General features: G+C 40.7%; 1 protein-coding gene across 1 annotated transcript in view; it reads right to left on the bottom strand.

The window, feature by feature from the left end:
- Window positions 1-16,012: 16,012 nt before the first annotated feature.
- CD36 (CD36 molecule (CD36 blood group)) overlaps window positions 16,013-25,591 on the bottom strand; it is a 29,463-nt gene continuing 19,884 nt past the window's right edge. Inside the window, exons 8-14 of the mRNA XM_063323534.1 lie at window positions 24,527-24,596; window positions 22,769-22,956; window positions 21,868-21,986; window positions 20,444-20,517; window positions 19,613-19,667; window positions 19,253-19,417; window positions 16,013-18,516 (exon numbers count right to left, since the gene is read on the bottom strand). Of these exons, the coding sequence (XP_063179604.1) occupies window positions 19,253-19,417; window positions 19,613-19,667; window positions 20,444-20,517; window positions 21,868-21,986; window positions 22,769-22,956; window positions 24,527-24,596 (671 nt within the window). The 3' untranslated portion in view covers window positions 16,013-18,516. The remainder of the gene's footprint in view (window positions 18,517-19,252; window positions 19,418-19,612; window positions 19,668-20,443; window positions 20,518-21,867; window positions 21,987-22,768; window positions 22,957-24,526; window positions 24,597-25,591) is intronic.

Genomic DNA, 25,591 nt, shown 5'->3' with positions numbered 1-25,591 from the left:
CCCAGAAAGCTAAGACGGTCATAAACGCCATTTCACTGGTTGATTAAGTCAGTTCACAGCTGCTTTTCATCACAAGAATTTTGCAAAGCAACCACTGGGTCTAGGCCCTTATATTAATTCCCTTTACCAGGACAAAGCACTAAGTTGCCCAAAGACAGCTTTGGGACTTATTGGCATCCTAAAGAAGGAAACAGCACTGAGAAGGCTGGTGCAATAACCAGAAAAGTTCCGATTTGCAAATAATGCTTGGTAGTGGCCTCTTTCAGCTGTAAGATGGGAGAATAGTTTCTGTGATGCTTTCTGCATTCTGCACACCTGCATTTCACTAAACAAGACAGTCCTTAAGATATATCATACCTTGAACTTGAAATTTAGCCACTGGAAAAGAGCAGAAGATACATAATTCATGAAAGAACCAGAATTCAAGTCAAGACAGTTCATGTTAAAATACCCTGAGTCTTGTGCAATGTCAAAAACTCCTTGGCTAACACATGCATCATCTAGCAATTCCCATCCCCACATCCTAGGAAAGATCAGGCAAGTATTTCCTTGAAGACATATTAAATAGCAATGTACTCCCTTTCTCAGTTCCTTACGCCAGGTTCCTAGTGAAAACTCCTACTGCTGTTAGTTACTCAGCTTGGATGAGTGAGGGCTGAATAAGACCTGTGGGATTTGGCTTGCTGAGAATCGTGCTCAGCCTCCTTTTTCCTGTGTCCAGGGTCTTCTGCATTTGAAATCTTTCTCACCACCTGATCATGGGTGCTGTATATCCTCTGTTCATAAATTCATTCCAAGTCACTGAGAAGAACACTTATTTTCTGTGTTATTTATTTTAGGTTACTATGGCCATAGTAACCATATACAAAGTCAGGATATTGAAAACACAGAGTAATGAGAAATTATTCGGAAGGTATATTTTAAAAAAATGAAGAACCAAAGAAAAATGGGTTCTGTAGTATTTAGAAAAAATCAAAAGTAAAATCAGAATTAAATAATCCCCTACAGATTCTGTCATTATGCAGTAAAAGAGAAAATAAAATGCACCCTGATGTTGATTTTATTTGACAAATCTCAGTCATAGCTGTGACAATTTTCTTTCTCTCCATCATCTCCATAGCCCAAACCACTGATACCCCCAGATAACTAACTGGACTATTTCCTCCACACTGAGTAGTAAGTAAGACAGCTAAACGTTTTCTTCACTGAAGGTTATCTCTTACAGAAAAAAAACACATTTTTTCAGGAGCAGATGCAGCCTTGAGCCAAAGTGGGAGACATGCATGACTTTGCAACCCTGGCTGTCCTGTAACCGTGCTGTTTAGTCCACCAACTATACTGATACGGTCAATTGCCGGTTTGATGATATGTGACAGTCAGGGCCTACTTGCTGACTTGAAGTTGCCTTTGAAGTTGGCTAGATGGTGCTAGAATATGCTTCTGCATTGCGTTAACGAGCATATGGCTCATATTCTCCTTACTGTTGATCAGACAGTACTTAAAACTTGGTTTTGCAGTGTGTCTCCACACTTAAAAAATGCAAAAAGAGTCAGTTCTGCAGACCAGAAACTATTAACAGTGCCTCATTAACTAAATATTGGGTTGATTTTAAGGGTAGAAATTAAAAAAAAAAACCAAACTTAAGTTTTAAAAATCTTTTCCACTGCCATAGGGTACAACTGCTTGGCAATATACCAGTGCTTTGTACCTCTGAAGGTTTTTTTCTCTTCCTTGATATATGAGTTTGCGCCAGTTGTGCAGTTTAATTTTTCTTGCTGCCGCAAATCTTGACCCTTAGTCTCTCTGCTGTCTTTCCAGGGTGGTTCTGCGTTTTTCTTTGTTTGTTTGTTTGTAACTCACATGGGTCCACCGACTCGAAAAAACATGTGATATAATTAATATGGGAGAGCTGCAGAGACAGTTGAGCACAGCCTGAATTTATATTTTCATTTGGCTGGTCAGAAAATTGGTTGCAATTCAGAATGAATGTGTCATCCCAGATCTCACACTCTATTCTGTGGACAGCTACACACGCACAGCAACGGCTGAAATGAGAATGTAAGTCTCACAGGACATTTAACCTCCAATATTTTCAACTTCCCTTATCACCACTGACCCCAAATTGCATACTGGCCTTTTCACAAAGATAAAAAAAAGGGTTTGAACTGCTGAAAAATGAGATATAGCAAATAAACACAACATGTACCAATACAGGCCTCATATGCTGCTTGTAACTAAACAGTTGCTGGTATAACTAGTTTTTAGGAAGATAAGTTTGCCCTTTGCTGATAATGTGCTAGCTGACTGCTGTAAAGCCTGCAGCAGCTGCATGCCTACCGCCGCACAGCAACTTCCAGCAGCACAAGAAAGCTGATCACAGCTCAGACATTGCCATGGATGTGGCTGCATGTTTGCAAAATAGCAGGAAGTTCCCTTTTCCCTCCAGTTTGAAACAAAGAAACAGAGATGCTTTTTGCAGTCCATGTGCTGGAGAAAACACAAAAAAGAAGAGAACTGATAGGGAGAAAACACAAAAAAAGAAGAGAACTGATACAGAGAAAACACTTTTCTGGTAAGGTAAATATTGATGCAGCTGTTTATTGCCCTATCTACTGAGAAAAACAATACCTCTGTAAGATCAAAGGGCTTTCAAATAAACATTAACACACTTTCTGGAGGAGTAAGTTTCAAATTATTGCAGAAGGACTTGTCATGTGAATGCAGAACTCGTTGATTCATTCATGTAAGAGTTGCTGCTGTCAGTCCTCCCCCTTGAGCAAGAGAAATGTTGAGCAAGTCTCAGGCCACAACGTTGGGCTGCTCCAGGTAGTAGGAACTAGGTGGAGGCTCTTGGACTGGAAAATCAGTGCAATCTGTACAAAAGGGAGGTTTCAATGCTCAAAGAGAGCAGAGTGCTGTTTTCCCTGCCAGGTGACAGTCCTGACCACTGTGCTATTGAGGCTTGTGAGATTTCTTTTTTCTTTTCTTCTCTTTTCCGTGCAAAGTCAACCAACCTCAGCAAGAGACACTTAGATACCCCTGCCCAGGATGCAAGGAGGGAGCTAGCCTCAAGTTGGTTGAGAGAAGTAGATCAAAATCTCTTCTGGTTGGGGAGGGATTGGCATTTGAGTTAGCCCCCTGATCTATGTCTGAAAGGGAGGAATCTTTCTCTAGATGTGTTTAACTGGAGTTGCACATAGTCTGAGAACAACTACAGGCTCATGCTTTGTAATCAGAATAATATCTGCTGTGGAAATCCTTGAAACTCCCAAGAGCTTAGCTAACTGGTGTGCTCACACGTGGGCAAATGAAGCTTAGCTGATTATGGCCAGGAAGTGTCACTTGGGTCAGGTGGGAGTTTTGATTTACGCATCCAGAGCCAGATGAAACATATTGAAGAGACAGTGCTCCTGAGGCTAGATCCCATGGCACACAAAACAACTTGAAAGATTAATTCCAAAATAAAACCCCAAACCTCCTCTCTAGTGCTGGGCAGCCCTAAACACAACAAATATTATGAGGGGAGGCATTCATATGAGCTACTTCTTTCAATTGCTTGGTCAAAGGGTTAGAAACAAGACTTTTCCATTTGTGGTATATCTCATGACAAGCCTTAAGCTTAGAGGAATCATGACTCACAAGTGCCTCTTTTTGTCCATTAAGTATAAAGAGGGTCTAATGTGCTGGTATAATACCTGTGGTAAGGACATGTAACACTAGGTGAGATAAGCCTCACCATAGCTGCCTCCTGGGATGACTGAAGAGTCAGGTGCTGTAAGGGAGGAAGAGTGGTGACACCAACAGCAAGGACCAGCTGAATGATTTGAAGGACTTCACATATGCCAGCTCACTCAGGGGCATGCAATGGGACATGCGCACAGCAAGTGCCCTGGGTTCATTCCCCTCTTCCCTCAGCTCTGGGTGAAAGCCAATGTACTCTAACTGACGAGTATCAACCCCCTCCATAGTGCACTGTAATAGCACTTAGAGGCTCCAGGCCAGAGCAACGGTTCTTTGCTCTTGTTCAAATACTTAAGTGACAGCCTCTGTCTCCTTCAGCAAGGCAGGTAAAAGCAGAAGGAGTCACAGGGCAGGACAGTTGAAAGGCTTCAGTGAGAACCAAGTTGCTTGACTCTGATGGATATACCTGGATGATCATCGACCTCTCTATGCTGCTGGGGACCTGCTCCCAGGAACTGCCTCTTCCACCTTTTCCAGCTCCCAGACCACTACAAACAGAAGTGCAACGTGAACGTTCCTTCTGACAGAGTAACTCAGACTACCCAGCAACACTTCTATGAACACAGACACCCACCTGATCCAACTTGACTTTAAATTATCTAATTTAATTGTAGGAAGTGGCCTTTGGCCTTATGCCTTTGCTTTTAAAAAGATTGCTTCAGCTCCAGTCATTATATGTATGCATGAACCACCCACTTTGATATGGAAATTGTTGCAGCCCAAGGGGGTTTCATTAAGTAATTAGGGAGGAGGGCATAAAATGCCATTTGCTGTAACTGGATCTACAGTGCCAATCAATAAGTGACCATATGTGCATGAGCCAGGAGCATTTCAATACCCTTAACATCCCCGTGAAAAAAAAGCCAAACAATACAAGAGGGAGCTCCTTTATCTGTGACACAATCTTGTGGTCTCAGGCATATTTTCATTGCTTAAAAGAATCGCACGAGCCATGCTGTCATATCAAACTGCACAAAGCAGGCAGATTTATCATCTGCCTGGAAAAGCATGGCAACCAAAGAGCTTTGCAGTTCCAAGCCAAGGGCTTGACAAGCACTGTAAGAATAAAACCTGCTTTATATCAGAGCTTTCATAATCAGGCCATGTTTTGCATTTATAGTCCAAGTTTGCTACACTTAAAGGTCAGTTTTGTTCTGAGTCTGAAAGAAATTCATGGTATTAAGTGCTAATGCAGCTGTAAATACAGCTTTCTAGCTTTTATTTTATTTTTATTTTTTTTCCTCCTGTTCTGCTGGCTAAAACCCTAAACAGCTGGTGTTTGCTAGATTGCATTCTTAGGGTGAAGAGTTTGTCCTACACACACAGAATGTGTTCATTCCTCAGGAATCAAGTGACCACACCAGAGCTAAACAATATGTAAAGCATACAATTTGTTTTGGACTATGATTTCTCCAGATGCTGAAAGCTGGTACATCTATTAACTTTTGACTACAAACCATTGATTTCAGTAGAAAAATGCATACAATAAAGGGCAAAAACTTTTACTGGGAGGCGTTATTTGGAACTTCACTAAATGCTTTCTGCTTTCATATCTTCTGGTTTGCAACACTCAGTCTCTGAACACAGAAACAAGACAAAGCAGACAAGTTTTTATTTGCAAGAAACCTTTCATTAAGGCAAAATGTTTCAAACCAATACTGACTGCACTAATGGGAAAATTTCCATTGAATTCGTGGGAGCTGGAGTGGGCTGCGAATTTGAAGGCAGACCAGGTCATCATTTGCAGTAGCTCACGCAAGGTTTGAAATGCAAACCTGTGCTATTTAAATAGCATCAGTTATAGTCTAGCTTTGCCTTATACTTATCAGTTGCTCTTTTGATTACCTGAGTATCAGTAGGCCTCATGATCGATCACCCCATTTTCAGGGCTCTTTACAACCAAAGCAACCTGAGCCTTGGGCCCAAGATGCAGGGGCAGCTGACTAATTGTTGTTTAAGACGCACTGAAATTAATAGGAGTTGTAGCTGTAGGCAGTACTTCAGTGATCACCTCTCTTTGAACGTTTGGGGTTTAAAAGCCCTGCATGTGAAGGTTTAAGCTCTGGAAGACAGGACTGCTGCCTGAGGGAAGTGCAGCTCTGAGGCCCACCTGCAAGCAGCAAGGGCTGGGACCGTGGCCCGGAAAATGAGTAAAAGGTTTTTATCCTGTGATATTACACTTATTAAAAGGCCTCAATCCCACCAAGAAATCCATGACTCTTTTCAAATCCTTTTCCTAATCCTGCAAAGCACAGAAATCAATGTCACCTGAAAATGCCTGTGCCCTTCCATAATGGAGGGCCGACCGCTTCAGGCTGCTGGCTTGTCAAGGCCACCCAGCCTCAGGCTCTGCAGCTCTCTGCGCTGACATGACCAAAATGAGTAAATCACTAATCCCCATCTGGAAAAGCCCTGGACACACGTTTTTTGCACTGAAGCATGGAGTTGTGCAAGCAAAGGAGCTGGCGGATACCTAAGACTTTATCAGTCTAGTACACAGGGCTGAGTTACACAGGAAAAGAAGATAAGAGTATGTCCAAGACATGTTTGTATGTCTTTTTCAGTACTGCCTTCACTTTCATTTTGTTATGACGGTAAAGTTGTCCAAGAGTGTGGTGCCCCAACCAGCTGAGGGCCCATGGTACGTGTTGACTTCTCAAATGCAGTTCTGTCACCTCGCTGCCAGTTGTCTGACTTTACCACCCTGAGTAGTTGAGGGTTTCAGGTAGGATTGTGCACAGAGTTGGAAAACAATCATTATCGAAGCAATGGGTGGTTATCAAGGCAGAAGAAATGGGTGAGGAGGGTGTGATGCGGTATACAATGTCATGGGTGTGTTTGCAGATGATGTAATCGAGAGCCCCAGCCTTATCAGGTGGTGCAGTTTTACTTTTTGTTCTTATTTATGTGGGCACGCGGTAGTGATGTCATGTGTGCAGCAACTGTCTGCTTCGCAATGTGGCCTTTTGCATGTTTGCTAGTTGTCAGTCCCTGTCTGGAGGAACCGTCAGCAGCCACTGCTGAGGGCTGGGGGAAGCAGACCGACGGGGACAGAAGCAGCGAAAGGCAGTATGTCATGTATCAGCAGCTGTGTGTGCTCCCTAGAGAGTCAGCAGCTGGAGATGAATTCATGAGATGGCAGCTGCCTATGAAATCTCCTTTGGCAAAGTCAGTAATGGAGAAAGTTTAACACACGTTGCATATCTGTCATTTTAACACGCCTCTGCCACCTACCCCTTGCCCTGCCCTTCAGGCACTCGGTGTGAAGGCTTAGTCTTCAGCAGGGACACCAAGCTACCACGCGCCAAGCTTCAGTCAGGCAAGACTTGCTGCAAAGCTCATTTGCAGAGCTAATTTGGATAATGGATACAAGTTTCTAACTTATTTAAAATGCAGCAACACAAAAGCCTTCTTTATTGTACCAGGTCCCCGCAGGATCTTCTCCATGCCAAGTTCAGTTTGTATGGCTAGAGCTATTTAAAACTGATTTTTCTTCAGTGAAAGGCAGGTGTGCCAAAAACTAATTTCAGCCAGTAGTCAAAGGTAGGCATTTCTTGTTTAAAATATATGAAAAGACCAATGTGGTATTTATATATATGAAAAGGCCATAAGAGAAATTTTATATTAAATTACTGTAAAATTTATGATGAAATCCTCATCCTAAAATTGTTACCAGAAACTTCCATAACATAAAGGGACAATTGGACACACTTACATCCAGTATCCTCATCATACCAGATGCAGGCCAGTCGACTGAAACCGTATCTTCAGGACATCCATACATGCACGTTGCAAAAAGAAACAGAGGGAAACTTGAACAAGCCCAGCATTTGGCACCTCGTCTGTTTAGCCACACAGATAACTTGTGATGTAAGATCTTGGTCCTTATTTCTCTGAGCAATAACTTAGAGTCTAGTTCTGACTCTCTGGCCATATAATTCAAGCTGTTTGATTTTGAAAAATAAACTGATCATCCATCATTGTAAAGGATCTCTTGAGTGTTACAAGAAGTGCTTTCACCTAAGTATCAGGATGTCATCTCACTGGGATGAGAGATCATAGCCTGCAGCTTGTCAGGCACAGACTCCATCATTTCTCTTTTGGTCATAATTATATATTAAAATATATATATTAATATAAATATCATCGCTTCCACACACCCACAAATAATCATTGCTGGAAATCAAGGTGGTCAAATCCAACAAAACCTTCTTTTTCCTTTTTTGATGATATATTCCATTTTAATGTGATTGAATTTTGGGGGAGGCTCAGAATTTCTCATGTCTTCCCTGAACTACATCAATACCAAAGAATTATTTTAAAAAAAATCAAAAAGATATTACTCTGTAGGAAACTTATTTTTGAGAAATCATTTCAATAGTCTTCTCAAAAAACTTTTATATTTTTAATATTTTTAGCTTTGAAAACAAGCATATAAAGGGTTTTTTAATAGGTTTGGTTTTCTAAATAAAAGAGAGACTGCTACCCAGTCTTCATAACTCCAGGAAGTATACATATGTGATGATTAAAGACAATAAATACACACAGATGAATAAATACTTTATTTCCATAAATAATGGACACAGGTGAATAGTGGTCTAACCATAATTTCAGCCAGACCTGACTAACTTGCTGAGGTGCTGGTTCTCAGCAGGGTTTGCACTATTAGCTTGACAATGCGGATCAGAAATGGCTCATATTCTGCTCACTCAGAAAACCCTCCAGAACGCCCTGTAGACACATTTTTTGAAGGCAGACTACAAAGTCAAGTCAGCAGTTTACATGATTTCTTTTAGTTCCTGTCATTCAGGGCTGCTACCACAGGCACTCTATTAATTGGAGATTGTTATTATTGGTGCAAACATGTTATCTCAACACATAACTGTTTATCGAGCCACTTTCATTGTAATATGCATGTTCTTCCCAGATAAAAAGAATAGAGACATAACCTCCTTTCTCTACAACCAAAACATGTCCTGCAATAAAGGGAATATATCTATTAATGGTTAGAGCCTTGACTTGGAACAGAAAATCTGGGAGGGATGATATAACCATATTTAAGCAAATATTTTAAATACAAAATTACACAAATACATACAGAGCCATTTCACTGTAAGTAAAACTGAGATCAAATGCTCAAGCAGGTCATGGTCAGATATAGCCGCAGGAAACAGAGAGAATCAGAGAAGGTGAGTTTTCTGGATGGAGAATGGAGACATTAAAAAGGAGGACTCTCAGGAAGTGAGAACTGTTGTTCTGATGGTATAGTAATGGGCATCAATTGGGTTTGCTGAGCATGAAGGTCTTGCATACTTTCTCGTGTCCTTCATCAGAGGTGGTGAGCCTTCGTCTCCAAGCAGGCACCAGGGTCTGCAGCGGCTGGCGAACAGCAAGCGGAGCATCTTTACGTTGTTCACAGGCCTGAGAGTATGTGATCTCTCCGAGTTCAATTATTTCACCTTTTCTTCACATGCTGAAATGCAACTATAAAAAGAAGCACTGTCTGTAATATCTGTTTCTTGTGGAAGTCATATGCTAGCATATATGAACGAATTAGGTAATTGTTGCAACACTACCAAGCTGTGTGAGGCGGTGATGCAATGCTTATTTAATGCTCCGGATTAATGCGAAAAAAGGGGCCTCAGCTGAAGTCTCACCATCCAAGTGTCTCCACCCAAACCCCGGTGCAGGGTGAGCCGCGGTAGACAGGAGATTTGGAGAATTTGGGAGTGTCAGCATAGATATCGTATTGCCATCTAGTGCACATCGCAGAAACTGCATGCCGAGGTCTGGAAGTTAAAATGCACAGCACTAAACACGTCTGAAAGTAAGGAGGGTTTTCAGAAATGTTCGATTGGAGGGTTATATGCAATGGCAGTGGGACACTCTTAATAGAAATCTCCAGTCTCCTTCCTTCTTTTTCTAAAGGAGCAGATATCGATGTTGTGAGGGAATAGCGAGAGAAATTTGAAATTCTCATCCATTCCATTTTCCTTTCCTGGGTGTAGGAGAACCCAGGGAAGAGCCCTGTGTAACCCCTCCCTGTAAACGGAGGAAGGACAACCTGCAGGTAAGCCTTGCACAGCCCTTTCGGCTCAGTATTTGCTTGCAGATAGAATGCAAATATGTAACTCTCATTTCTCATTCAAAATTATTCACTGTTTGCCTTTGGGATTGCTCTGTGGTTTGCGCATTACTCCTACACTGCAAAAAGTGACTCAAGGAGTTGTAAAGCGTTGTCTCCGATGCTTCTGGCAGGTGTGTTGCATTGCCAAGTTGTGTGGCATGGGTGCATGTGGACCAAAAATATCAATATTGTCAAAACTGTAAATGTGGATTTTTATATTTAAACATGCTATTCGGGGTTTCAGGCTGCAAGAGGGCATTTATTCCAAAACACTGTTTTGGAACATCCAAGAAGTGGCTGTAAAATAAAAAACTTAGAAGAGATTAGCAAGAGAAGTTAATACAAATCTGCTCCTGAATTATTTAGGTGGGTATTCTTTTCATTCGTTTCTCTCTTCTGCCTACAAAGAGGTTTAGGGGAAGTTCCATACAAGGACTCAAGTGTAAGGTAAGGATAGCAAAGGATTTAAGTTTTAAGCACCTGGTCCCATATCTATGAAGAAGGTAACTTGGCTGCTCAGCAAGGGAGGATTGGGTACCTGAGATGGGAATATGCAAAGGCCAACTCTCTCAGAGGGACTCTGCCAAAGCTAGCCAAAGTCTTGGTGACTAGCCTCCTACATGACTTATGTTGCCTCCTGTACTCATCACCTCTCTTTATGCCTCGTTTTCAGTCCAGCAACTGTGTTAAAGAGCCCAGTCTTAAAAAATGCAGGTATGGCAAGAAATTATAGAATGATCTAAGAAGACTTCTCACATGACATGCTCTGGGATGCTTTGAGATACCAATGAACAATGAGTTGTATGATATGGATTCTATGGGAGATCCAAACCTTCCTAAACTAGCTACTAACTAAAAAAAAAAATAGGTGTCTTGAAAGATATTGCATTTATACAGTTAGGCAACTGAGACTGTTCACAGCATTCCTGCTTTCCCAGGTTTGCTTGCTCATGTGTGTGGCACGCACGCACAGTTGGTAGGGTATCAGCAGTGAACAGTTGAGGGGCTGGTATGCAAGTCACCAGTCATATGAAGTTCCTGGTGCCCCAACCCGTGCAGTGCCCAGGGCCTGCTGTGTTCAGCCTTGTAGTCCTTCTTGTGGAGCACCGCAGCCTGCCTTTTGCTTTGTAGCCATCCGCCTGCACACCCTTACCTGCATCTGCAGCTGTTCTCCCTGTCCTGCTGTTCCAGAGCACTCTTATCCTCATTGTCTTGCATGGGGGCACTCAAAAATTGCTCTTATGGCTGTTGAGTTGAGTTTTGTCACAAGTCATTGCCTTCACCATGTGAGTTGCCCTTCCTTCCTCCCTCTACATTTCATTCTCCGCTTCATAATTTTTACTGTAAAGCCATATATTAGGGAGCAAATAGAGCATAGTAGGTAAGAGTTTTTCAGATAGACAACATTTCCTAGTTACATACACACACAAGGCTCAGAAGCCAATTAGAGCTGCAAAGTCTGTTCCAGACTGAAGCATGTGTCAGTCAATTTTATTATCGCAATGAGAGAGAGAAAGCAATGGCGAGATCAAGATGTAAATGCAGCTACTTTAAAAATGGTATTTTAGGGCAATGCTTCACTGGAGAAGGTGTCCTGAAGAGAATGCTCATCTGGAGGGACGCCTGTCACTTCTCATCCAAGCTGGCCGCTTGGGAACACATTCTCTTTTTTTTTTTTTTCCTTCTCTCTTTTCTCCTTCCTTCCCTTGTATATTTGCTAGTTTTTGTTTTGCTCAAATGGAGAGTTACCATTAGAGTTGCTGTATACGCAACAAATAAATCTTTGTCCATATAAACCCATTTCATCATCCTTTGTGCAATAGTGAGAACTTCGACAAGTTCAACAAAGCCAAGTGGAAGGTCCTGCATGTAGGCCGGCGCAATCCCAGGCACAAATACAAGCTGGGAAGAGAATGGCTTGAGAGCAGCCCTGAGGAAAGGACTTGGGGGTGCTGGTTGATGAGAAGCTCAACATGAGCTGTCAATGTGTGCTCTCAGACCAGAAAACGAATCGCATCCTGGGCTGCATCAAAAGATGCATGGCCAGCAGGTCAAGGGAGGTGATTCTGCCCCTCTACTCTGCTCTGTGAGACCCCACCTGGAGTACTGCATCCAGCTCTGAGGCACCCAACATAGGAAGGACATGGACCTGTTGAAGCAAGTCCAGAGGACGGCCACAAAAATGATCTGGAGCACCTATGCTATGAGGACAGGCTGAGAGAGCTGGGGTTGTTCAGCCTGGACAGGAGAAGGCTCTGGGGAGACCTTATAGCAGCCTTCCAGTACCTAAAGGGAGCCTACAGGTAAGATGGAGAGGTACTCTTTATCAGGGACTGTAGTGATAGGACGAGGGGCAACAGGTTTAAACTGAAAGAGGGTTGATTTAGACTAAATATTAGGAGGAAATTCTTTAGCGTGATGGTAATGAGACAATCGAACAGGTTGCCCAGAGATGTTGTGGATGCCCCATCCCTTGAAGTGTTCAAGGCCAGGCTGGATGGGGCTTTGAGCAACCTGGTCTAGTGGGAGGTGTCCCTACCCATGGCAGGGGGTTGGAATTAGATGATCTTTAAGGTCCCTTCCAACCCGAACCATTGTATGATTCTATGATTCTATGATTCTGCTCTCTTTCAGATGAAGACCAAATAGGTGAATGGACCAAATAGGTGAATAGATCCAATAGTGACCACTTGTCAAAGATTTAAACATTCATAAAACCATTTAACAGGTCTCAGCTCAGATCTGATTGATTGATCAGAAATAGTTGCTTAAACTGTCTCCTGTGTGCGCTACATCAGAGAGGTTGAAACGCAAAGTCAAATGTATTAATTTAAGGTAATACCACCACGATTGGTTTAAATTCATCTGATTAATTTTTTCTGTCTCAGTCAAATGTGAGAATTTTAATAAAATTCAATTTTCAGCTATTAGTGAATAAACAGATATTACTGAATAACAACTATTACCTGCTACCTGAGGGACTTTGACATGGTGTGATCTGCCCCCCAGCACCGCAGTCCAGACCAGTGACCACTCTAATGTTCATGAAGCCATGAAGCACAGATTGCAGGACTGGCACTCTTAGCAGATGACTTTGAGCTAAACACACTCTTGAAAGTTTTCCACAGGGGTGTAAGGCATTGCCATGCTAAACCACCTGTGCAGACTTGCCTTTCTTTATCTTTGTGTAAAACTTGGCCAGACTTCAGGGACCTACACCCTCTTCACTCAGTTATCCCAGGCAGAGCAGCCCTTTCAGGGTCAAAGCAGCATTAAACACAAGTACTTAAATGTTATGATAGTTGGTGCTGCAATGCCTAAGGGGTGCTTGGCCCCAGGACGAAATTTAGGTGAAACACAGGATAAAATCTGGCTCTTCATCTGGATTCATAAAATCTGGTGTGCTAAGAAACAAATCATCTAAACTCCAAAAAGTGATCCATCTTTCTCCTTCCTTGAGAAGAAGATGCATTCAGCACTTGTGATACCATCCCTGCACCTGGTCAGAAAAGGAGATGAAGAGTTTCTGCTCATTGGTTTTTGGACTACTGGTTTTAACCCAGTAAGAATTAAAACCAGCATAAAGATTCCTCTGTCTCTCAAGCAGTATCCAAAGTAGAGACAAGATCCCCTTCATCTATGTGTATTAGGAATCATCTTCCTCTAGGACTTTAGGTTCATTTGAAGCATGAATCATAACATACTCTCTTCATCTGAATTAGTGTAATCTAAATGGACTCATATAAGAATAGGAGCTTTTGGAACCCACATATTCCATTTTCTGGCTGATACCTCTAGTCACTTACTTATTTTTGCTAGAAACATTGAGGACATCTATCAGATATGGCTCCTTCAGGATTGTACTAAGTGCCAAATGATCTTATTCAGGAGACACGTATGTACATCCGTTCAGCAAAGTGGGTGACACTCCTGGGTGCTCAGGGAAGTCTCTGTCTGCTGCCTGGAAGATTAGGTGGTGGCTGGAATAGATTTTCTGAATTAAGTTCTTAACTGCACTGATTTGTTATTGAATTAAAGTATATGCTTTGCCAAAAGTTCTTTCTTAGTGCTTTTTCACATTGCTTGTAGGAAAAGTAGAAATAATTAGAGGCTCCTGGTTCCCCTTTTGCCCTTGTTTTCTGTCAGTGTGAGTCCATGAATGTCAACATTGTTCTTCAATTTATCCTGCTGAAGACAACCAGGCTGAGGTTGTCAAGACTGCACAATAAAATGCAGCTGCTGCCACATCACAGTGACACAGTGTGTGTCCCCCCGTGTGCATTAGTTGTAGTGATAACTTCTGATTTCGCAAAGCAGACCCAGTGTTTGACCAGTGCAAAGATAAATAGTTAAACCTGTAGAGTGAATCCACAGAGAAGGATATGCTTCCACATATTTTTACCTTCCGCTGCTGGTTTGAGGTGCCAATCATGTTTTAGCTCCTATCATGAATGAAAGTATCAGTGGAGACATCTGCCTTTAGAAGCTTTCACATATGTGGGCTTTCCATTTGGAAAAATTGTAAGAAAAAAATTGAGATTAAAAATGTGACTTTCCTAGTGCTACATGCAAATATTCTAGCGGGGCTGAAACTGCAAATGCGTTTAAGGTGCATCCAAAACCTAAGTCACATAAAAGAGCACACACATGGCTATATGTAAGTCCTGATTTGTCCACAAATCCTTGGTGTTATACAAGTGAGGCTGGGCAAGAAACAGAGTCCTGAAAAATATGTGTGTGCCTGGTTACATCAAACATGTATTTCATAAAACACCAATTACAGAACTTAAGGGAAACCCTGGCCTTAGCAAAACACTGCGGAATATTAATGGGCATCGAAATTAATGGCAACGGTCTTAGTGCTGCATCTGAAAATCTGACATTCAGCAGACACTTAGGATGTGCTTTTCCTCACACTGCTTTTGAAGTGATGTAATTATTTCAGATGATGTCAACTGGCAGAGGAAGCAACAATGGATTTTAGCCAGCATTATTTTTGACTGCCTGTGCTGAAATGAAGCAGGAGAACTTGTGAAAAACTGTATGCCCTTTGGGTGGCGCCTACTGCAAAGCATTTGTTTTCTTTTCGTACACGGTAGAGCTGAGAAAGGTGCCAGCCTGGCGCTGGCTGGGTGAGCTTTAAGTCCCGTCCTGCTTTGGGTACTGCTGGGAGAGAGTGTCACCACACAGCATCAGGGATATCTGGTATGCAAAGAGGGGACAGAGAGAGAGAGTAGAAAATGAATAGCATCTATTTATAAATGCAGTTTGCATCTGGTAAGTGTGAGTCGTTTGCCTCTTTGGGTTTTGGTTTAATATGGCTACTGGAAAAAAAAGCTGTAAACGTATTTTATTAGTTGTTAAATTTATTGGGTTTTTTAAATACTGTTGATGTGTACATCCATCAATAAAACAAGTCCTTGCCTAGACTCACAGTTAAAACATCAGAGAAAACATCAATTGTCTTTCATTTTCAGGGTGTAGTAGTAGTAGCATGTTTACATTACCTTAACAGACACTGGTAAGCTAGGTGAGAAAAACAGGTTTTAAGAAAGGCTTTGAAAGCATAATTACAGTTTGAGATCAAGAGCCGGCACACCTGCTGTGGGGTGTAAGCATGTGGGCTGTTAGATCTTGGGTCAGATCTGATTTTCACCAGAGATTTTCACCCATAAGGGCCTGGGGTGATTGGGAAACCTGAGGTGTGAGCGTAGCTGGGGTCACCTCCTACCCAAGCTACCTGGCCCACAGAGTCAGCAAAGGATGTCGTAATGTGCTGCTGGATGTGCTAATGCCATCCTGCCAGCACCTCCCGCTCAAGGGAGTTGAAGGCAGGTCTCTCTCTGAGCTTGGTGTTCTGGGATTGTTTTAAAATTGCTTCAGTTTAGGCATGGTGGTGCTCAGCTCTGCCCACAAATTCTCCTCCGTTTTGTAATCCGGAGCACAAATGCTGTATGTCACCGGTATTTGTAATATATCACGCGGCAACACGAAACGTGATGCTCACTTCTAAGCAGCTGTAATGTGCCAGATTACAATGACATAGCAAGGTTAGCCATTAAGCTTGCTTATTCATGAATTTACAAAATCAATCTCTAGGAAAAGAAAACACACTCAAAATACCAAGAAAAGAAACACAAGGAGTTCATTATCCAACACAGAAGACTTTATTTACAATTAGACATAATGATGTCAGAAATAAGAGTTTGAGTTTTATTTTATTTGTAATGAGTTCATTAACATTTCTAAAAAAATGTTTATCCTGCACTTTTTGAACAAATGTAAATACTTAACATTAGCCTTAATAACATGAATGAACAATAACTGTAACCAATGCTTCGGACAAAACAAATACAGATTATAATTCAAGTGCAGTCTAAGTGCTGAACATAGTTTAAAAGTCCAAACCTGCATTGAGATCAATGAGATTATACATAGGAACAAAGGTATTTGTGTGCATGCAACATTGGGCCCTGAGACATTTAAAATCATGGCCTGACTTGCTGGATCACTGCTGCTGGAGCACCACATAGCACTAAACACCAGTACAGCAAACACTAACTTGCTGGCAGTGGACTCAAAGCCAAAGAAAATTGAGCTGAAACGCTGGCGTGTCAAAAACGACAGCAGAATTGCTGTTGTTCCTTTGGTGAAAAGATCTCACTTTTATATTCTGGCCCAAAAGACTAGTTGTAGTATAAAAAGTTAGTGTCAGATCTTAAACCACAGCAGAGCTGTGCATGTTTCGGAGGAGAAGGTGACTTAATGACTTTAGTGGTCCTCATACTTTTTCGGCCAGGCCATAGGACTCTAGGGATGCCTTCAATTATGTCAAACTGTCAGCAGACTAATATGAGCACAGAGCATCACATATGACACCAGAAATATGAGAGACAGAGACAGACACAGAGATGAGAGAAAGGCCTTATTTTTATTGACTAGCAAGCACTGTGAGTAATCAAACACATTGGCTCTCTAAGTGAGAGCGGAGCTTCCCTTGAGTGTCGTGCCTTCTTCACATCTCCTGTCCTCTTACTTTGCATTTCCAGCTCACAGCTGGAAAAAGAGTGTAGCTATGTACCACATAGACCTTGCCTTCAAGAATAATCTCTCAGGTTTTCTGTGACTCATGAGCTCTATTGACAGCTACAGAACTTTTTCCACAAGGAACATGTGATTAAAAAAACAGCATTTCGGTTTCTTGGGTTTTTCACTTTATTTCCAAAGTGTGAAAACACCTGGTGAAAGATATCGTCCTTTACTAGCAAGGTAAATCTTCCTGGTTTAAAGTCCGTTGTAGCACTATTTCCAAACACCAGTCTAGGAGAGGCTGGCCATTTTTGATTTTCCTTTTTCTTTGCTGCTCTTATTTAAGGGGACAAAAGATCCAAGAGGAAATCTTTAAAAATGCCAAACTTAGGCTCTTGTTCTGAATTCAGTGAGTCCATGGGAAAAGTAGATACCCCACAACACTCAGTATCTGCCCCATTGACTCTCATTTCTAAGATATAGCATTCAGATTAAATGAAAAAGTAAGCCATTTATGCAGATGGCAGTGTTTGCTACCTGTCTACAGGCTGATGCACTTCATTAAACAAATGGTTGCACAAATTTCGTTGTGGCAAATGGTCTATGAGTAAAGAATTGGGGCTACCTGTTTTCATTTATGCTTTTCTATAGCAAGGAAGCGGAACCCTCTGATATTTGATCAAAATCGTTATCTCAGGCCTTCCTGTGTCTGGAGCATTCTGGAATATTTTCTACTGACCGTAGAGGGGACATATGAGATCACTCCCTAAGGGAGGCCGTAGACAAAGTGGGGTTAGGGCAGAGCAGAGGCTGGTGTTCAAGCAACAGCCAGGAAGAAAAGCACACAGGAGGCAACAGTAAGAGCAGAGGAGCAGGTTGGGAGTTAGGGAGTAGCTCAGGTTGCTAAACAGCTGTGGAGCCAAATGTTGATGAGCTCCATCAACATACAAATGACTGTGGTGTGTCTATGAGTCATCTCCATATAAAATGTATAAACCATGTATTTTAGTAAGTCTTTTATTAACTTCATGTACTACAGTTAGTAACTTTACATAATAAACTTCACATTCAACGCAATTCACATCCCTGAATAGAGGATAGAGAGCGCTTCTATTGCAGCAGCTTCCATTCCTTGAAGGAACAGAAAGAAACATTGCAATGAGAGCATCTAGAGCACAGCATGAGCTCAAAGGTGTTGTCATTCCCAGCCCGTGCTCAGAGACAGAACATCAGCAAACGGCTTTCGTTTGTCTTGCAAATCCCAGAAGAAAAAAAGGAGCAAGTTGCATAAATGGCAGAAGGTGGACTAAAATCCAACTGCATCTCAACTTCAGTTGGCTTAAATGTCATTTAAAATTTGTAACAAGGTTCAAATAATCAAAGTTATTTGAAAACATAGTTTCCATGGTGGCCTCTTTAGCAGTGTCAGAAGTGTGGACCTTTGGAAACATCAGCTTATTTGGGTTAGTGAGTTGGTCTTCTCAAAATGGAAAAGCATGTTGAATTCCATAGCACGTGGACTGCTATGCCTTGAATCATACCTTTTGTCTCTGCATTTTAACATGCTGCTCGGCTGAAATTTCCATTTAACATTGCCTTCCTCTGAAGTCTTTTGTTACCTATAGTGAAATAAAATCAGAATTCAGCATGTGGTGAGATAAGTCTTCTTAAAAATTTCTCTTTACTACATCATACTTTTCACCATAACATTCATGTCTCTGCACTTTTTCTAAATCACTCCAAAAATGTGATTGTTTCCCTAGATGTCAGTGCATTAATCCACCACTTGGTTATTCTGCCCATGATGAGAGTGTATTTAGTCTTAGTGGGCTAGGTATGTTCAGGAGATGTTTAGGGTAACATGACAGTGATACACAACTGAGAGAAAGAAGTGAGAAACCCTATCCAACACTTAAAAAAAATGTCATTTACAGCGGGTTCTCTGAACGCCAGACAGGGGTATGTCCTGGAAAAGCACAGGAATCTGCAACTGTGTGGCCTCTGTCCCAGGGAAGTACTAGAGGGCACTTCTGAACAGTTTAGCAATCTTGGGTAAAAAGTCTATTTTCATAAACCCACAACAATCGTGTTGTGTTCTGGAATAAAAAAATTGTTGGTCTTCTGATATAGTTCCCAATACCCTCTCCTGGGTGTGTTAACAGCATCCTGAAAGATTAAGGCTGGGAAGAGAATTTGAAAACATTAGCTAAATTATCTGAATGATTTCCCACAGAACAACTGCTGGATTTCCTAGCACTTGAAAAATAAGAACAGCTAAATAGGTAATGATTCTGAACTTCTTGAAACCCTGAGGAAAAGTTAGTGCTGAGGACTGAGCCATTGGTGCTTACTTACTTATTTTAATTTCTTTGATCTGCATATGAAATAGGAACCCATGAATGAGACGAACAGCACAGAACCTGCGATCATTAACACCATCTGCAGCACACTCAGCATCTGGACCCGGCCGGTGACTTTATTTCTGAACATTTCTGCTTTCGCATCCCCAATAACAGCAGACTGAAACAGTGCAAGAAAAATGTCAGTGAAAGGTAAGATACAAGCCCTCACTTGCTGACTATATTCTTGGTGTGTGCAAATCACAGCCTGAGTTTAATTGCCCAATTTCAGGGCACCAACTCTGAAAAAGCTGTGTCGGTGTTTTTCTGTTTGTTTTTTAAACAGGGAAGATTAATTGACAGAAAACATACTAACCTCATTTAGCCAAAGAAGAGGAAAAATATAAGGTTTTTTAACTTTTGATAAAGCTCTGAAATGAGAAAATAAGTACAGCATGTTACCCTTAGTTTGGTGCATAAGCCCAGTCTCTATTTAAATATTTTTCTTCTCCTCTAACTACATTTCTACCTTCCAGATGTACCTTTTATGTATAGTTTTGGACCGGAAAAAAAGTGAGCCTACATTTAATAACAGCCATTTTACATATCAGGCAACCATCTCTCTCTTTTAGTTTTCCATATGTGGGTACTCAGAAAGAGGAAAGGTTGGACATAGCTTGGTGCTGGTGGGAGGGGTCTGAAGATCTGTGTGGTGTTCACCTGCCAGATGTACAGGATCCCAAAATATACATCTGTACCTGTACACTTGGGCCAACAAAGAGAAAAGAAACAGCTAGAGACCCATCAACCCTTGTGATAGAGTCCGTCTAGTGACAGAGCACACATAAATTCTCTCTCTTATTGGATTTGTTACAGAAAATACATTTTGCCTTCTAGTTCATCCTCATGGCCCCCATTTGGGGTTTTGTAAGCGTGTTATTTTTAAGAACATGTTGCCTTGTGAGCTTCTGTGGGGAAATCAAATGTGTGTTAAAATACTGCCTTGCTCAAGAAGGCTTGGTCTTTTGCTGAAATTTATGTTCTCTGACAAGTCATGTCAGAAATTTTTGCAAGAAAGATGAAAAGTCTTTGGGGAAGTATTTCAATTCCTTCTTTTCCCAGCTATTTCTACTGACAGTCTTACAGTCCAATTAACCCTCTTGAAAAAAAAAAAAAATTTAAAACAAAATAATGAAGTAATACTTACTCAATTTTTGGTGCAGGCTTCACAAGGAGGTTTACTTGCAGCCTTTTTGCAAATTGCAGTGTAAAACCAGTGGTCTAAAACCAGAAAAAAAACCCCACAAACAAACACATTAATTTAAATTTCTGAATTGGATGCCTAAACCTAGAATATGGACCGTGTCAAAAAGCATTTTGGTATTATTTTATCCTTATGTTTTGAAGAATTCCATTTTTATGAAATTTTAGTGTCTCTAAGGGTGTCTCATTTCTCATAGAAGTTCTGATTTTGTGGATTTACTGTAGTTACTTTTGTAATTTGCAATTAAAACTGAAGGCAAAAAAAAGGTTAAAAATACTAAATCAGTCATGAAATGCTTAATATAAAAATGTTTTTTAGTTTGTTTGGTTTATTTTACCAACAGAAATTAGCTAAATTTTCTTTTTCAATAAAAATTATGTTTAACTTGCACAGGGCCAAACCCAAACATTTCATATCAGAATAAATATATCAAAACAGAGGTCAGACTGTTCTTCATCGCCTTCTTTTCCCCTCTGTCCTCCATAAAAACAAGACAGGGTGTTATTCTTGAAAATTTCATATCAGATTTAGGAAATTCTGGTTGATGTTTCTATTCCAAATAAGGTTTAATAAAATTAAATCTTTGTTTCTTTGTTCTCTATTCCAAATAAGGTTTGGAATAGTAAACAAAGAAACAAAGATTTAATTTTAGATTTTCTCATTGAAGTTATATAGCTTAACTGACAAGTTATATGACTAAACATATTTTAGTGAAAAAATCTGAATTTTACCTTTTCATCCAAATTCAAAGCAAAATAAAATTTTGAAACCTTAGAATTCATCACGCAATTCAGAAAACTTTGGTAAATACACTTAAAATTAAGAATCTGAATCACCGGAACAGAGAGAGAGGGAAAATCGAAGGCAATAAAAATCAGAGGTGTCATAAATTCATTCTGTTTAGGAGTTCTGTTGGACAATCCAAGCCACAAAGACAATATTAGATCTGTTCTAGTCTGTTCAGACTTCTAGCAATTTTCTTGGAAATAAACTGATCTATATTTATTTCATTTCAATTGAGTTAGTAATTATACAAAAATGGCTAGTTATAGAAAATGAAAAAAAACCTGAGTATAGAGGGAACAGAAAAGAATTTTCTTCAAAGTTTGCAGAATCTATTTAATACCACATAACCATAAGGAAAAATCAAATCTTATTTTCCAAACTTTGAAGGCCAGAATGAGACAAAGTTCTGCTCTAAAATTCCCCTGCTAAAACCGTAACACTTGTGTGAGCAGATCTTGCAAGAGCAAGCATGAAAATATTGTATCTTCTGCTTGTCCCTCTGGTAAAAGGCGTGCTCTACTATAATTAAATTTAAACATGGCAAGTTTAGTGAGTTACAATTATTAAATATTGGGACTTACAGGCTCTACGTCTAGAAATGTCTCGTGCTCCATCTCATTTGGGCTCAGTCCTTCAACATCGTGCAACACAGAATCACTTGCATGAAGAAAATGCGGAAGAGAGATAAATACCGGTCTTCCTATTTGAAAAACACAAACTCATTTGAATCATTAAGCCTGGTTTCAGTGCTTCTCTTCTGAGTCCATTTTCCATGCAAACATAGGTTTTTATATAGACACACAGTCCTGATAAAAATGTGAATAGTCCCACCGCCCAAAAAAACTTTGAGGATTTCTGCCTAGGAAAATTTGCATGGAAAAATAAATTGCAGTTGTAAATCCTGCTTGTCTATGTCCACACTGGGGAGCTGGCAGTGCTCCCAGTTTCACACTGAGGTGTGAACTGTCACTGTTTCCCCCACCCTCGTGATCTTGTTTTAGTGGAAAGCAAGCCTGAAGGGAACCCATGCAGTCCACTCTGCAACAAACATAGACTCTGTATATATTTATTTTATTAAACCAATGCTAACCTTAGCCGATAGCGTCTCTCAATCTCTGCATATGTATAGAAATGTGTAGGCACACACAGAGCACCTGTGAATTATCACAAATACAAGGACTGTGGCTATCTCTGTTTTTTATACAGTGCCTATAGAATCGTCTTCTTTCCTTTCTATATATGCATTCCTGCAGTTGCAGTACACAGTCTGTAGTATCACCATTTTACATAGCACTATGCAAAATACAGAAATACTGTAGTCCTCATTTGGGGAAATGAGGCTACAGAAAAATGAAAGGTCTCACAGGCAATCTGTAGAAGTATTCACAGACAAACACGAGTGTCCTGGGTCTTAGAGCAACACCTGAGCTACAGGGCACGTGCTTTCTCCCCAGTTAAATGGCTTGTTCGGCAGTACTATACCTGCTTTGCAAGCACTAATGTCTAGGACTCCAGCTATTGTGCAGTTCTTTGATATGACTTCATCTGTACAAAAGCAATAATTATCTCTGACTTCAGCAGGTGATGCAAATGCTTGACGAGGAACTGTGAAACGATAGAGTGGGATTCCCTTCACATTCTGTATGCCCTGGAAAACTCCATAGATCGATCTGAATATAAAAGAGGAGAAACGTGTTTCAGTCATTTGGATTAAAAATCTGAATTCATGGCAATACTCCTCAAGGATCCCTCAACTGTCTCCCTCTTAAAAGAAACGAGTAGTCCAGGGAGCCAATGTCCAGGGTCCCTTCACACTGTTCAGCAGATGGTAGGGGATGTTGTACAAGCTCAGAGGTGAGCACAACAATACACAAAAAGACAGACAAAAATACTACTAATAAACAATATACACAAAACTGACACTTCTACACCCACTGTTTTTGAAAGATTTTGGACTCCAGTAGAGATACTCACCAATATAAATCAGTCTGCTATAGGTTTTTGCTGACCTGATGATACTAATCTAAGCTTTGTGATGCAGGCAACATTCTGCATATAACCTTAGTCCATTGTGTACGAATGAGAATACCACTTAAGCTGCTTTTTGCTGATACATTATCAACTAATAGGAAACTGTGGTTGTTACACAGTAATGTAACCCGGGCAGCAATACTTCGTATTGCAGCCAAACCACAGAAGGGATCTGGGTTTTGCAACATGGACAGAACCGTTTTCCATGACCCCATTTCAGCACAACCTTTGGGTGATTGTTCATTAATTGTGAGAATTAAATGGCCAGGGGGAACTCACAAACTGTGTACAATTGACCCAAATAATTTTGTCATTTCTCCTCTGCATAGAATTTCTTTTTCCATGACTTGTGAATTGCTTTCCAGTTTGGGGATACAATTACTTCACAAAAAAAAAAAAAATCCACAAAAAAAAAAGAACTTTCAGTTCATGCAAAAACATTGATCTTTAAAAACAAACAGTCTGCAAAGCAAATGCCCCACTTTAAACCTGGTTAAAAGGAAGCAGCTGTTTCCAGGCAGCAAAATAAATAAAGGGATCGAACCACCCAAAGTAAATACACTGTGATGCACTTTAAATCTTTTAACGTTGCTTTTAGTGATCCCACTGGAGAACTCAGGGACACTGGATAGCCACAGCAGAAGAAGCAGGCTGAAAAGCCATCAGTATGGGATGCATTAAGCAGGTTTGTTTGTTTATAATAGATAAAAATAAAATACATAAAAATATCCTGTGAGAAAACAATTTCAAGTACCTAGTGTATGACAATAAATCCTGCTCTGCATAGAGGATGTTCTGCAGAAATGCCAAAGACGGCCCTAACTAGCCCCTGCTGTATCTATGCAGAGGGATAAATGGTCTTCTTAGATCAAATAAGGCAGGTTATAGGCTGGGTCCTGGTCTTAGAAGAAGTTCAAACCTTGAATCCTGTGTCCCTCAATGTCTGTCATAGATCCATAACAGTTTACAACAGTGTCAGATATTCCTGAATTATACATCTGCAACTGGCTGAAACAAAATACACCATAAATGGCTTGCTGTTTGACATAAATAAAAGCATAGAATCATGAGCACCGCTCACGAATTCACTCATGCTTAGGCGAAAGGTTTTATGTTGAGCTGCCTCAGCGACCTGAGCCCAGGCGGAGCCACTGCAGCTGCCCTCTGAAAGGAAAGACGGTGTGGGTGGCACACGCAGGACCAGCCTACCTGCAAATGTCGGAGGAGAAGAAGCGCAGTACCTGATCCTTCTTAACAAATGGTGGGAATGACGCCCCATCTGTGAATAAAATAAGAGCTTGAAAGCAATTCTGCTTAGAAGACACGATTTAATTTCTAGGTCAACACTCAGCTGTTACTTTCATATAAAGCTGTGAACAAAGTAAACAAATTGAGTCATTTATGGGGAAAAAAATTATGGAAATTATGGCACAGTGACAGGTACTCCACAGATAAGATTGTTGTTTTTGAAAGCGAGCCAAATTACAGCAGCTTTTTATTTTTTTCCCAGATGTAAAGCTATAAGATCAAGCTCATTAAAAAAAAAACAAAACAGTCCTGCTTAATATGAATCCCAATACCTGCTGCCATTGCTTCAAGGTTTAAGCAGTCTAAAACCCTAAGCTTTTCTAGAGATGCTTGGTTCGCCTGCTGTTATGGCACTCAGTGCCTACAAGAAACACAGCTTTAGACTTCAAAACTGCCTATTTAATAATCAGTGCTAAACCTTTTTTCACCACAGATTGCTCAAGCGGACCTCTGTAAGCTGTGATCCTGAGATCCTCTCTATAGCTAAGGGAGAGAAGAAAGTGCTTCTAGGGCACTAGCCATCTCACCCCATGGTAGACATGCAAAATAGGTCAGAGTAGCAGCATTTTGGTGATGTCTTTTTCTCCACTTATAAAAAGAACGCAGACAGCCAGTTCAGATGCATGTTTCTGCATTGCAAGCATCCAGAGTTAAGTAAGAGGACCCTATGACATTTTTCCAAACAAGGTGTTGTAACAAAACTTTAACCAGTACATTTGTTACTTCTTGCTACAATTTCTGCTTAGTTTCTTAGTCAGCCATCATAACCAAGGAACTGAAAACATCTGTGGTATCTTTGAATCTAGTTGGCAAAAGCAAGAAAGCTAAATTACATACTGCCACTTGCCCACTGCTGACAGAAGCACTTTTTCTTAAAGAAGATCCAAGACCATCCTAGACACACTATTTCTAAATCTTGGCAGTCTTGGAGAGTTTGCAAACATGGACTCATTTCAAACCCCGTAC

The sequence above is a fragment of the Chroicocephalus ridibundus genome, chromosome 1 (genome assembly GCF_963924245.1).
Source record: "Chroicocephalus ridibundus chromosome 1, bChrRid1.1, whole genome shotgun sequence".
Lineage (NCBI taxonomy): Eukaryota > Metazoa > Chordata > Aves > Charadriiformes > Laridae > Chroicocephalus > Chroicocephalus ridibundus.
Note: the sequence above shows the minus strand (reverse complement) of the source record. Positions and strands in the feature narration are given on the sequence as shown.